Source organism: Copadichromis virginalis, linkage group LG16 (genome assembly GCF_057382275.1).
Source record: "Copadichromis virginalis isolate Kocher_CV1m ecotype Utaka linkage group LG16, C_Virginalis_male_GT1.1, whole genome shotgun sequence".
Taxonomy (NCBI): domain Eukaryota; kingdom Metazoa; phylum Chordata; class Actinopteri; order Cichliformes; family Cichlidae; genus Copadichromis; species Copadichromis virginalis.
Genome location: NC_140633.1, coordinates 3,386,173 through 3,400,386, shown reverse-complemented (window position 1 = coordinate 3,400,386; position 14,214 = coordinate 3,386,173). Strand labels below are relative to the sequence as shown.

Below are 14,214 nucleotides of genomic sequence, written 5' to 3'. Positions count from 1 at the left end.
CCAGGATGATGAGTATGTGGTATACAGTCCTGATCAGGTGAAACTCAAGTATGTGGTTCAGTTCAGCATCCAAGGAGACCAGCTAAAGGCCTTCACTCCTGCCGTGGACATGTCACCTGAGCTCTGTCTTCCTTGTTCTGCTGAAGGTGAGCACTGGACAGCTGCGCCTTTGATCGGCTCTTATTTATGGCGATGAACGTGAGAGTACAGTGCGCTCAGCTTAGTGGTTGAACTTGAGCTTTCATACGTTTTTACCCCTCAGCTGTAAAAGGCTCATGTGGTAGCATCGTCACCACGTTTATAATTCCAGTAAGCTGAGAATGAAATTTGAACCTCAAGTGCTAAAAATCATCAGTGACCCTTGACCTCAAGATCAAGTTCATAGGTCTGAAAACTCCAAAAGGAAGCCACCCAGGATTATGACACTTACTCCAGACTTGCATCTACTCACATTAAGCCCAGACTGATCCCAGTGGGGTTAACCAGTAACACCACCAGATATAACATGTCACTGCTGCACAGCTGTCTTTAAAGGTAAACAGTGACGTCATTCATTAGATGCAGCTTATAATTTACAGATGGACTTCTTTACTCAAAGCACTTTTTAGTTTATCGTAGAAAGACACAAAACCTTTGCATGTAGAGTTGGTGAAACTACACAACAACAGTTTTTTGTCAAGCTCTTCAAAGTGTTTGTTTGCACGTGCAGGATGTTGGTTGGGCCCTCAGCTACAGGTTTGTTGCCATGCAGGCCGAGTCTAAAGAAGTGTCGAGATCCTGCTCCGGTGGCTTCGTCTATGTGAGAGGACTGTGTTTATTGGTCAGGATGGGACTGACAGTCTCTGAACAGCTATGAGATTAGTGGAAATCCTTTGTCAGCACGGTCTGCTATGTGCGAATTATAATTATGAAGCTGAAAGATAGAAATGAAGCTAACCACGTCATTCTGCACTGTTTCGTCTCTTGTTTCTGTGTGTAGAGCTCAGTTTAGGCGATGATATGTTTGAAAGCAGTAAAAACCCCTTGGAAGAGGTGACCGCCGGACTGTTGGACAGCGCTGGTCAGCAGCTCCCTCTGCAGGCCGTTCATGTGAAGTGTAAACTGATGGATCTGCTTTCGCAGGTAACGGTGGCACATCGAGTCGTTTCAGTGTTTTTCATTGTTAGCTTGCTGACATACGATTTGACATTTGATGTGATCGTCTGTGTCCTTCTTAGGTCATCATCTTCCAGAAATACACAAATCTGAGCTCAGTGCCCATTGAGGCAAAGTATGTTTTCCCTCTAGATGATTCAGCTGCAGTGTGTGGGTTTGAAGCTTTCATCAACGGGAAGCATGTCGTGGGACAGGTAACGGAGCGTTATTCAAATACTAGTTCACCGTCTGAAAGTTTTCATTTCCTGTTTCTGTGAATTACAATATAAACACCTGTCAAACTCTCTCTATTTATATATATATTAGGGGTGCAACGATACACAAAATTCACGGTTCGGTTCGATACTTTGGTGTCACGGTTCAATATTTTTTCGATACAAAAAAAATGTTCATGCCTTTTTAATTTGTCATTTATTAAATTTTCACGGCACATTCTGCACCACATCTCTGTGCGTTCATCATTTGTTTGAAGCCAGCTCACCTCCTGCAAACACTTTTCCGAGAATACGCGCTTCTTTTGTGGTTCGGACTCCTGACATTTCTTTGGAGGTGGAGGAACATCACAGTAATTGCTTAAAGGAGCTTCTTCGACATCTTTAAGAGTTCTAAACAAATGTCTGTCCTCCTCCTGAAAATCTTATGTACACAAACACGCGTTGCAACTTCTTATCTTGTGCGCGTTTTTTGTTTTGACAGCGAATGCGCACCTGCGGACCACTTATGTGCAGCCCTGGTTATTTAGCTCATCATATTGCAGCCACAGAAACTCTTTTGTCCATGAAACCATAAAGCTGCACTTTCTTTTTGCCTTATAGTCTGATTTATCATAACTTCTCCGTTTTGTGGTAAGCTTTTCTTTGGCTGTCACTTCTTCACCCTGACCTGTCTTATTTGGCTCAGCAGAACTAAAATATATATCTGTCTGTGAAGGTTCTCAGTCATCCAGGTCATCGTAGTCAAATATATATCCTGCCGCACTCACATAAGCTCAGTGATTCTCTGCGCGATCAACCTCTCACATGTTTAAGCTGCGGGAGATTTCACTTGTCATGTTTGCATAGTAAGCTAACGATTAATAAGACGATGTCAGAGGAATTGGTGCACAAATTATCATCACTCACAGATCAGTGCTGTCGCTCTCTATACACAGTTCGCGCGATTGCAAAGTGAAAGCAAAAAACAAGCGCAAATTCAAACGCAATTTCAATATGTCACATATTGACAGTGGCTCACAGATGCCAATGACATAATTACCCAGCTACATTTCCGAAAGAATGCAAAAGCATTGACATATATTTTTCCTTCCTACAATAGCCCGACGGGCAGGGCAGAGATAGATTTTGGTAGCCCGACTGGAAAAATCGCTAGCCCCGGGACGTCGGGTTTTACTTTAGTCCATGACGCGCTTACCTTCAGGGTCATACGTCACATGAAAACCAAAATAATTCCAAACGCCAGATCTGAATGAGAGTGGGGGAGGTGCCCTGCGCTCTTCCTTCTGACGATGCTGTCTGTGTGGAGCGCTCAGTGGATCTGCGCTCGACAGTGCAGCCTAGGCGGAGTAGTCGAGCGCAGATTCACTGAGCGCTCCACACAGACAGCATCGTCAGAAGGAAAGTTGATAAAATAAATTAAAAATGTTGTATTGTTCGATACATATGCGTACCGAACCGAAAGCACTGTATCGAACGGTTCAATATCTATACAAGTATCGTTGCACCCCTAAAATATATATATATATATATATATATTTTATTATTTATTTATTTTATTTTTTTTTTTTTTTATTCATGAAAATGTGACCAAAGCATAACAGGATCTTTTATTATTCCTGTTGTTGTTGTCAAAGCCCAGCAGTCTGTTGATAATACCCAGTACTCTGACGCTGGAGGGAGTAGAAAAGCATTCTTTAGTGTTTTCTACAAAGTTCTGCCAACATCAACGAGCCTTGAAGCAGCCGGGTTTGTAAAAGACTTCAGGCTGTGACTACATCACCCTTCAGCTCACTCGCTCTTTTGCTAGTTTGATCTATCAAATGCAACATTTAGGTTTATTTTGGACATTGAAGTTCTCATGAGCTCATTGGCTAATGATTTGTGAGTCACAATTTGTTGACCAATAAGCACGTGGGTTCTCTCATTTCACAGTCACAGCCCTGTGCTCGTGACATTTGGATTCAAAAGATGAACGATGAATAGTAAAGCTGCTCAGTTTGAGGCACTACGTCTATCGTGTATATAAAGCCTGTGCTGTTCAACACAACGTGAGCAAACCAATGGATGTTTGTTTCTCAGGTGAAGGAGAAAGAAAAAGCTCGCAAGGAGTACAAACAGGCTATTGAGAAAGGACATGGAGCTTATCTCATGGACCAGGATGCACCTGTACGTCTAAACACACACACGCACACACACACACACACACACACACGCACACACACACACACACACACACACACACACACACACACACACACACACACACACACACACACACACACACTCATCATGCGGGTCCAAGCTTAGAGCTGTTTAGCGTCTCCTGGTGTTATGTAGGCCCTTTTAGCCGCCGCTGGTTGTGACATGGTCTGTATCCTCACTGCAGGATGTGTTCACCATCAGTGTGGGTAACCTGCCCCCTGGTGCAACTGTCCTCATCAAAGTGACCTTTGTCTCCGAGCTGATCGTCAGGGACGGCACAATTCTCTTCTCCCTGCCCGGCAGCGTGGCTCCATGGCAGGAGAGTGCATCCCTCAACCAGACCACACAGGTAACAGAGATCCTGTCCGGCTCATGATTGAATCAGAGTTTGCTTTGATGACAAATATGACTTTAAACGTCACTCCACAGGTCAGTGTGGAGAAGGTGTGTGTAACTGATGAAGCTGCGAGTGTGAGGTGAGCGAAATGAAGCATTTCTGTTAACCAGTCTGAACCTCGTCTGCTCATATCCACCTCCAAACTGTTAAGAACTGAACAACAGCTTTGCAGTATTTACAGCTTCATTATTTCGTGTATCCTCATGTTTTTGGTTTGGGGTTGTTCAATCACTGTTCCTTTGCTCTCAGAGAGTTCACCTTGGACCTGTCAGCTGAAATGCCCTATGAGATCTCCAGCCTGCAATGTATCACTCACCAAGTCAAGATGAAGGTCATTTGGCTTTTTATTTTACATTTAAGCAGTGAAACTGAATATTTTATTTACAAAAAATGTGTCCAAGTGGAAGATGGTAGATAATGAAAAGAAGAGGCCCCAGGACAGATCCCTGCACGCCTGCAACCAGAGGAAAGGGCTGAGAAGTGAAGGATTTAAGTCGAATAAACTGAGTGATTTAAACCTGGCTAGTGGGATATGGGAGAGACCGAAGGAGGCGAGCCTACTGAGGAGAATTGAGTGAGAAATGGTATCAAAAGCGGCAGTCAGATCGAGAAGAATAAGAATGGAGAGTAAACCAGAGTCGGCTGCCATGAGAAGATCATTGGTTACTTTTATCAGCACAGTTTCAGTGCTGTGGGACGGCGAAGACCAGACTGCAACTGTTCATGCAGATTATTATTAGTTACGTATCATCCAAATCTTTTGGGATTTAAGTCCCTCTGATCGAGCATGTGAACAAATGACAACCTGGCTGCATTTGGAATTGAATCAAGTCATTAAAATGAATTCTGCTACTAGTAATAACAATAATTACAATCATTATTATACTTGTTGCCGTTTGTTCTTCATTTACAGCTTTCCAAAACACCGTCATTCATTCTATTTAAAGATTTCGATTGTTAATATTTGTTTAATGTGACTCTATTTCAGTTGGAAATCATTTCTATTTGACCTGTTGTCTGTGTCCAGTCAGAGGAAGGCTGGGTGGACCATACCACTAATTGTTTTACCTCAAAGTTTAAACCAAACTGCTGTTTACAAATATGGATTTATTGCATGCAAACCAATCATTTTTTGCTCTTTAATGTTTGTGGTCATGTAGAAAACCGACTGTAAGGCAGTGGTGAGCGTGCTGCCAGGACAGATCATGGGTCCAGATGGATTCCAGCTGTCCATCATGCTGTCTGACGTCCACCTGCCCAGGATGTGGGTGGAGAAACACCCTGACAAGGACAGCCAGGTTTGTCTGTCGCTCTCTTTGTCTTCTCCTCCTGTCACTCTAAAAATGCTGCTTTTTTGTTCAGCCATCTCGTTTCCGTCCCTTTAGGCCTGCATGTTGGTTTTCTATCCAGACTTTGAGGTCAGCTCCAGTTCAGACGCAGATGAAGTCATCCTGCTGTTGGACACGTCCGAGTCCATGAAGGGAGAGTCTCTCCGCTCGGCCCGCAGAATCGCCCTGCAGATTCTCAAAAGCCTGGATCGCAGCCTGAGACTCAATGTGGTTTTCTTTGGAACAGGTCGGTTTGCACTTGCAGCCTGAGGCAGCTTTTAGGCTAACATTTAAAAAGTGTTAGCTCAAGTCAACCTGAAGGATGTGAATAACAAGAGCAGCACGTCTTTCTGTGAGCAAACCTGTGTCACTCACAAGAGTTTCATTTACAGTTTGTCATATTTGCATTTTTCCCACACAATACTTGGATGAAGCTGTTAATCACATATTACTGAGGAAACCCTGCAAATGCTTGCTGTAGCCAGTGGTAGCTTTCTTAACTTTTACTGTGTTTGCCTTTCAGATCACACAGAAGCTTTTCTAACAGTGACGCCACTTGGTGAAGTTTATGAAGAAGCCCAGAGATTCATCAAGGTCAGTTATAAATCTGCTGTGCTCTTATAGCTCCGGGTACTGAGTAGCATGGCTGCATGCTGCTCTATTTGTTCTATTCTTATCTTAGCAGGTACGCTAACACTAGCTAACATGATCCAGAAAAAGCCCTTCTTTCACCTCACCACCCAAGTTTGTGAATGTGATAACTTGAGAACGAAGCCATGTAGGATTTTCAAATTCTTACTATAGGTGTATCTACCAACAGTGTCAGACATGTTTGAATCTTAGTGACCATGATCTCAAGGTCAGAGGTCAACTGTTCTGAAAAGCTTCAATTCAGTTTTATTTATACAGCACCAAATCACAACAAAAGTCCCTCAAGGCGCTTCATATTGTAGAGTAGATACAGAGAAAAACCCAACAATCATATGACCCCCTATGAGCAGCACTTTGGCGACAGTGGGAAGGAAAAACTCCCTTTTAACAGGAAGAAACCTCCAGCAGAACCAGGTTCAGGGAGGGGCGGGGCGGGGCCATCTGCTGTGACTGGTTGGGGTGAGAGAAGGAAGACAGGATAAAGACATGCTGTGGAAGAGAGACAGAGGTTAATAACAGATATGATTCAATGCAGAGAGGTCTGTTAATACACAGTGAGTGAGAAAGGTGACTGGAAACTTAACTTGTGACACATCAGACTTATTGGTAATGTCACAAGAAAAACAATGGTGTGCTTGGTTTCAACGTAACTTTATTCTTTCATGAGTTATTTACAAGTTTCTGACCATTTATAAAATGTGTTCAATGTGCTGCCCATTGTGTTGGATTGTCAATGCAACCCTCTTCTCCCACTCTTCACACACTGATAATAACACCGCAGGAGAAATGCCAGCACAGGCATCCAGTAGCCGTAGTTTCAGGTGCTGCACATCTCGTATCTTCACATCATAGACAATTGCCTTCAGATGACCCCAAAGATAAAAGTCTAAGGGGGTCAGATCGGGAGACCTTGGGGGCCATTCAACTGGCCCACGATGACCAATCCACTTTCCAGGAAACTGTTCATCTAGGAATGCTCGGACCTGGCACCCATAATGTGGTGGTGCACCATCTTGCTGGAAAAACTCAGGGAACGTGCCAGCTTCAGTGCATAAAGAGGGAAACACATCATCATGTAGCAATTTCAAATATCCAGTGGCCTTGAGGTTTCCATTGATGAAGAATGGACCCACTATCGTTGTGCCCATATACCACACCAAACCATCACTTTTGTTGTTCCAACAGTCTTGGAGGGATCCATCCAGTGTGGGTTAGTGTCAGACCAATAGCGGTGGTTTTGTTTGTTATTATTCTGCAAATTCTGTGCACCGATCGGGGTCATCCTCGCTGAGATGCTGCAGCAGCTGGAGTTTGTAATGGTGCCATTTGTGAGTAGCACTACTGCACATATTACTTTGTACATTTACACTACTCTGGTCAGTTGTTTACTTGCACTGCTGTGACAATACATTGGGGTGCTAATATGGCACAAGACACTTTAACACTGTATTCACACAATGTACATTTTCAGATTTTGAATCTATTTAATTTATTTATTGTATATATTGTCTTTTTGCACAGTCAAAGGAGAGTTCAGGACACATTTCACTGTGTTGCACTCGTATGACTCTGCATATAACAAATAAAGAGCCTTGAATCTTGATGTAAGGAGCAAAAGACCGCACTAGGGACTGAGCTCTTGGAAACTGAGCTACTGACTGTAGTGACGTTTATGGGTGAAGTTGAGCAGCTGACTGAGCTAATTGCTGAGTTTCATGCTGAGCTGGCAGCTCTGAGTGCTCTGGCCACAACTCAGCGTTCCCTGAGTGCTCTAATTCAGCACGTGCGATTTCAAAGTCCACTAAAAAAGCTACACAGTCCGCTGAATTAGCTCACTTGATCCCCTCGCCAAGGTCGAAGGCGGTTGTTCCAGAACCATGTTCTGCCTCAGTTACTAACTTTAAGGCAGCAGGTTAACAGCCACACAAACAGTCTGAGAATGCACAGCCTGTTAATGGGCTCTAGTTTAAACACTCCAGTCAGAATGAGCACAAGAAAAATAGTTTCCATCACTCCCTGAACACTCCTGCCCAGAATGAACAGTCACTGTTTCAGCAGGTAGTGACAAAATGCCTCGGTTACTCACAACAGCTTCACAATTAGTAACTACAGGGACGGCTGACAGTGAACTAACAGTCTCCAGGCCCACTGGCCCAGAGAAACCCACAGTGGATGGGTTAGACAAAACCTTTCTCTCTACTTTCAGCTGGCTTAGCATTGCTAGTGAGTGGGGAAGAAACGGCCTTCATCTTGTTAATAGCAAGTGGTGTTACAACTATGGTGGAGTCTGAGTTACTTTGTCTGCTGACTCAGCAGACGTTGAAGGAGTTAGAAAAGATGGGGTAGGGTGCCGATGGCGAGGAAGCCTTCTTCCCTGAAGTGGAGGGTCCAACAAGTGAGCAGCAAACGACGGTGGGGAAACTGTCCGCCTATGAAGAAAAACCAGGCAACAAGAGCTCCCAGGGAGGCAGCCGCATCCTCCTCGCCCGGACCGCCCAAACCAAACGGCTCAAAGCTGGAACTTGCCCTCAGCACGGTTACAATTCGAATTATTTTCTTAATGTCCAAAAAGCTCACTACACACTACCCATGTGTGACGTGAAGGACGGGATTTATTTATAGTGAGTGGAAAAAACAACATGTACAAATGCAGCACTGTGGCTCCCGTGGCGATTCCTCTGCGAGTCCGACACACGTGTCCATAAACAGTGAGGAGGTGACAACTCCAAAACCCGATTGCGCTCCGTGGTTTCCCCTCGAGACGACACTACCGACTCCTGGTGGCACAAAACACACACAGCTCAGCAGGAAACCCACAGTAGTGATGTCGTTCACATAAACGCTCATCAATGGAGGTACTTTACAGGTTTGGAATAGACTGGAGCTCCGCCCCCTTCTTAAAAAGGACTCTCTTGATGAGGCCATCAGCTGCAGCTGCTAACGAGCGGCAGGTGTCGCAGTCCCTTCAGTGGCCCAAAGTACCCCGGAGCGCGTATGACCACACACACAGGGAGGAGGAGGAAAACCACCAAAAACACAACATATAAAATAAACATACAAAAAATGCATTAGCTTACTTAGACCCAGGCCATGACAGTAACCTCCACTAAAGCTGTTTCTGTGCTGTGATGAGCTCTGAAACTAATGGTGGACATTGGCCTTTATTACAGTTTGTTACATGTTTTTGCTTTTATGACTCCAGTAACACGTCAAAAGATTTTGCAACTTGCCCACAGACAAAGAAATGATCAGTTTCTATGGTGGGTTCATGTGAACAGTGAAAGACAGCAATGAGGAAAAGCATCTAGAAAAATGCATTTGAAAAACGTTACACATTCATTTTCATGAAGGGAAAAGTATTTGATCCTCTGGTGATCACAGAGGTCAGGCGTGTCGTGCAGTTGCAGGTTTTGCACACATCTCAGTTTGTCCCGCTCATGTTTGCACATCCTCTCCAAGTCAGAAATGTTTTGTGGCTGATGAACTAAAACCTTCGGCTCCCTCCACAGATTTTCTATGTATAGCTTCTATTATAATGTGACTGTGTTGTATTAGTGAATATATTTTGATGTTAATGGCACTGGTAATGTTGTGTTTAAAGCCAAACTCAACAGAGAGTTTTGAACAAGCTCGATTCTTCTCTTTCCTATTAGCACTCCGCTCCATTAGGGGGAGGCACTGAGCTGTGGCGTCCCCTGCGAGCGCTCAGCCTGCTGCCTCCATCGCGCGGCATCAGGAACCTGCTGCTGCTGTCGGACGGCCACATCCAGAACACCGAGCTCACCTTGAAGCTGCTCAGAGACGATGCTCAGCACAGTCGCCTCTTCACCTGTGGCCTCAGGTCTGAAAAGGGTTCTGAGTGGGAAAATAATAATAATAATAATAATAATGGAGTGGATTTATATAGCGCTTTTCAAGGCACCCAAAGCGCTTTACAATGCCACTATTCATTCACTCTCACATTCACACACTGGTGGAGGCAGCTACAGTTGTAGCCACAGATGCCCCCAGGGCATCATCTATACACTGTGTAGCAGCCTTGTGTTTAAATAGTTGCCCTGTGAAGTTATTCTCTAAGCTAAGTTGTACACAAGTACAGGATGTCATTTGAGAGTTGTTGTTTTTTTAAGTGTTACACAGCTGTGTCGTCCTACAGCTGTGGTCACAAGTTTACATCCATTTATCATGAACATGATCGTCATGGTAACAGTAGGCTTTCATGATTTCTCTGAACCGCTCGTTTTCCAAGATTATTATACAGTTTACATCTTTAATGAGCTTAAAAAACAAGAAGTGGGTACACAGTTTGTAAACGTTTGCCCACAGCTGTATACTGTCGCATTAAAGTGTGTCCTGCTGTTTAAACGGTACAGTCACCAGTAAGAGACGTGAATTTACAAAGCACAAGGCCTGAATAACAACATGAACAACACGGATCATTGTAATGGACGCTGTGATGCTCTGCACACTGAGCTTCTTCTTGATTTGATCCATTTGATCTTTTAAATATGTATAAAGTATATCTATGTGTCTGATGATTTTAGCACAATGGCCAACCAACACATGCTGAGAGCCCTGGCTCAAGCAGGGGGCGGAGCCTATGAGTTCTTCGACACAAAAACCAAACACAACTGGGCAGAGAAGGTGAGCGCTCATGTCATACATAAGCAGCTGTTAATTGTTGTTATTCAGTTGTTGACTCGTTATAAGAAGATCGTAAATAAAATCCAAAATTTTCTCTGTCTGTTTTGTTTACAGGTGGCCTGTCAGCTGAAGCGTATGGCATCTCCTGGCTGCAGTTCAGTGTCTGTCAAGTGGCAGCAGTTCAGCCCAACAAGTCCACCTCTGCAGGCTCCCAAGCAGCTGCATGCTCTGTTCAATGACTGTCACACTCTGGTTTATGGCTTTGTGCCACACTGTACTCAGGTAAGCTGCTTCTCTACTCTCTGAACACAGCCCTGCCTTTTCCTTCTTTTCTGTCTTTTAGAATAGAAAAGAATAGAATTCAACTTTATTGTCATTGCACATATCATGAAATGCAGTTTGCATCCATGCAGAAGTGCTTTAGCCATGATATAGGTATATTACAAAATATATATCAGCAATAATAAAGATATATTACAAAAATGGGTCTATTATGGGTGTGTTACAGTGTACACGGTATGAAGGTATGTTATGAATATGCAATAACTATAAGGCTGTAGTAGGGCTGTGCGACATGACAAAAATCTAATATCCCGTTATAAGACATTTATCGTCCTGACAACGGTATAAATCACAAAAATTTAATATTTTCTGTAAATTCTGTGAATCTCGAACAACTTTACTTGTGTGAAGCTTTTCCAGCTGGGCGTCCTTTACTTGGACTCCAGTGTTTTAACCGATGCATGAAACTATACAGGTCGCCCTGCAGTGGAATGAACCCGCCCCCGACCTTACACACACTACACAGACATCACATGGGGATACAAGTCGGAGAACGGTTGCATTACAGGAAAACACTGAAATGTACACTACAATGGGAAAGTACAAGAGGAAAAAAAGAGACCTCTGCTCATGCTGGGCTACAGGAGGACAGCATGAGAACAGGAAACAAAAACTCCTCTGCACAGAAAGCACATAAATGTCCACAGTACAACATTATGGAGCACGTGACCAGCAACAGGGTTGGGTAGGGGATAAGGAGTTCACCCAGGCAACACAGCAGCCATCCTGCCACTGTGCCGACTCTCCAGGGCGAGCCCAGACCCGCCTCGTGTTCCCAGGAGGCAACAAGCATCGAAGGCGTTGGAAGGGGAGGGGGGATGTGTGAGTGCTTATCAGTGTAAGTGTGTGCGTGTCCATAGTTCAGCTGAGACAGTGTCCTTCGCCCTATCAGGCTAAGTAAACCCAGCCAACCCAGGTTCCTTGCATAGAGTGGGAAGAACAGTCAAAACAGTCGTTATCAGGGAGTTTTTGTTCGGCTCCAGCCTTTAGACATAAGTTGTAACGGACACCATTTTCTTTCAAAGTTTGAGTCCAAGGTTTATTTTTTAGCACCTGACGGCTCTTTTTTTTCTTAAGTGCACAAACCTCCACCTCTGGTCTTGCCGGAGTCATCTGCTAGCCTGTCGGCTCGGTGTGTGTAGCGTCCTGCTAACTCAGTAGCATATTGTCCGGGCAGCTGTTGTTCAGCCAACCTCCGGTGTTCTGGAGATCTCTGGGATGAGTCGGAGATCGGCGATAAAACTGTTGGAGTTATGAGTCCAAATGTCCAGAAGGTCTTGTCTGCTGTAGGTCAGCAACGCACAGCAATTCTGGATGAAGAATCCGGTCAAAAATGGATTAAAACAACCCGCTAAAAGGCAGATTCTGGAGGGACACTGAGCCTCGTGTTGTTCATGTGACGCCATCTTACATTTAGAAATGTACAAAGTACGTTTTGCTGCTGCTAAAAATGTCCATGTAACAAGTGAGAATATGATCGGCAGTGTTGTGATTTGCTGTGTGGCAGACAGGATTGGACCCAAACGCAGAACTCACAGACACCAGGGTGAACTGAAAGAGGCAGCTTTATCTTGGCTAAAGTGGAAACACTGACGTCGGACAAGGACTATCAAAATAAAACAGGAAACACACAGAGCGAAACTCAGACTCAGGACACACAAGCTTAACAAGGAGACTTTTTTTGTTGGTTTGTTTGTTTTTATGAGATGTTTTGATTTGATAAGTATCTGAGGCTGAGACCCCGATGCTGTAAAACATGATTGCTGGGCTTCATTTCTGTATCCAACTGTAGTTCTAAGATTAGCTGTTTACTAGCTAATGTTGTTCATGAGACTCATCTCACCTTGGTAATATAAATATAATATGGTGAATATATTAAAGTTATCATTTTCACCATTATTAGTTATTACAGCAGTGAGCTTGAACTGTGCCAAACGCTGAGCCTCAGTAAAGATTCAAGTTGCAGTTATTTATATTTCCTGTCTCCTTAAATCTTCACTCAAAGACAAGTAAGTATCTGTGACAGTGTGTATACAGATGTATTATAAGAGACAAATATTGTTCGTTTAATATGTTGGCATTACTAAATTTGGCTCAATGCTTACATATATGTGTAAAAAGCAAATGTACGAGCTGTGATAACTGTGTCTGATAGAATGAAGAGTAGACTGATATATGAAATATTCCTTTATTGGGTGAGAAAATCAGACCATGTCATAACTGCTGTAAGTCACACAGAATAGATATCAGAGCCTTAAACAGGCTGACGTCTGCTAAATGGGTCAAACTGGGCAGAAAGTATACAAACACATAACATCCTTATAGAATATGATGTAACACTATAGATCAACTTAGCTCAGAATATATAAAGCATATAAACAATTACAGCAATATGATGCAACAAACACAGCAGCTACTGATCCAAAATACTCAAAGCTTCATAGAACTGAAACCAACATTTATTTTAGCTCCATTCTGCTGCTGATACAGACTTTAGGTTTCTGAACATTAAACTTGTTGCTGCCTTTCATAGTGTGTAACTTGAAGGCCCTGAGTACTTTCTCCCACACTGGAAACACTGGGATGATCACATTATTTGAACATTACCTAATAAGACTGATTCAGCACAGACAGTTATGTTAAACTTTCCTAGCAGTCCTTCACAAACAGGGAACAGTCTGTCTATTCTCTCCATCTGTCAGCTGCTGCTGGCTCTTCCTCCTCCTCTTCCTCACACACTGCTGAGTTTGTCCTGGTGGATCATCAGGGGTGCAAAGCCTCACAGATGATGTGCAGCAGTGGCTCCCTCAGTCTGTCCTCACTCTGGACACTTGCAGTCGTCACACATGGAAATCAAATGTGTGATAAGCTGCAGGATTCAAACACAAGTGTAACTTATAAACACATGTTCATACTTTTATTCCACAATCAGAGAGAAAGAAACAGAGAGAGAGTGCAGGACAGACAGACAGGTGACAGTCTCAGGTGTACACACTGCTACACAACAGCACAGAGAAGCAGGATTTAGTGTTTGTGTTATTACGAGTGTAAACAAGAAGAGTTCCAGATGGTGCAGTGGACACATGTGTGACTGCTGTGATTAAAGCATCTTTCTTTCAGCTTAACGAGTGAACCGTCAGCTCGTTCAAACACACGTTAAAGTCCGTTTGGCTCGACACCACCGAACAGAGGCAGCAATATAACACAGCTAACATTAACAGTGCAGTGAATCCTGCTTGTGCCGTGATGTTCAGGACTGCAAACCGAGCAGCATCACTGA

At 43.7% G+C, this 14,214-nt stretch overlaps 1 protein-coding gene and 1 long non-coding RNA gene across 4 annotated transcripts in view; one reads left to right on the top strand and one right to left on the bottom strand.

Annotated features, from left to right (window-relative positions):
* Positions 1-14,214, bottom strand: part of LOC146690088 (uncharacterized) — a 384,415-nt gene that overhangs the window by 349,134 nt on the left and 21,067 nt on the right. The window lies entirely within an intron of this gene.
* parp4 (poly (ADP-ribose) polymerase family, member 4) overlaps positions 1-14,214 on the top strand; it is a 38,942-nt gene that overhangs the window by 13,577 nt on the left and 11,151 nt on the right. For all 3 annotated transcript variants that reach the window (XM_085434907.1, XM_085434908.1, XM_085434906.1), the window contains exons 13-25: positions 5-146; positions 980-1,122; positions 1,218-1,349; positions 3,450-3,536; positions 3,757-3,921; positions 4,002-4,048; positions 4,219-4,300; positions 5,130-5,267; positions 5,355-5,544; positions 5,821-5,891; positions 9,602-9,789; positions 10,493-10,592; positions 10,707-10,874. In XM_085434907.1, the coding sequence (XP_085291033.1) occupies positions 5-146; positions 980-1,122; positions 1,218-1,349; positions 3,450-3,536; positions 3,757-3,921; positions 4,002-4,048; positions 4,219-4,300; positions 5,130-5,267; positions 5,355-5,544; positions 5,821-5,891; positions 9,602-9,789; positions 10,493-10,592; positions 10,707-10,874 (1,653 nt within the window). The remainder of the gene's footprint in view (positions 1-4; positions 147-979; positions 1,123-1,217; positions 1,350-3,449; positions 3,537-3,756; positions 3,922-4,001; positions 4,049-4,218; positions 4,301-5,129; positions 5,268-5,354; positions 5,545-5,820; positions 5,892-9,601; positions 9,790-10,492; positions 10,593-10,706; positions 10,875-14,214) is intronic.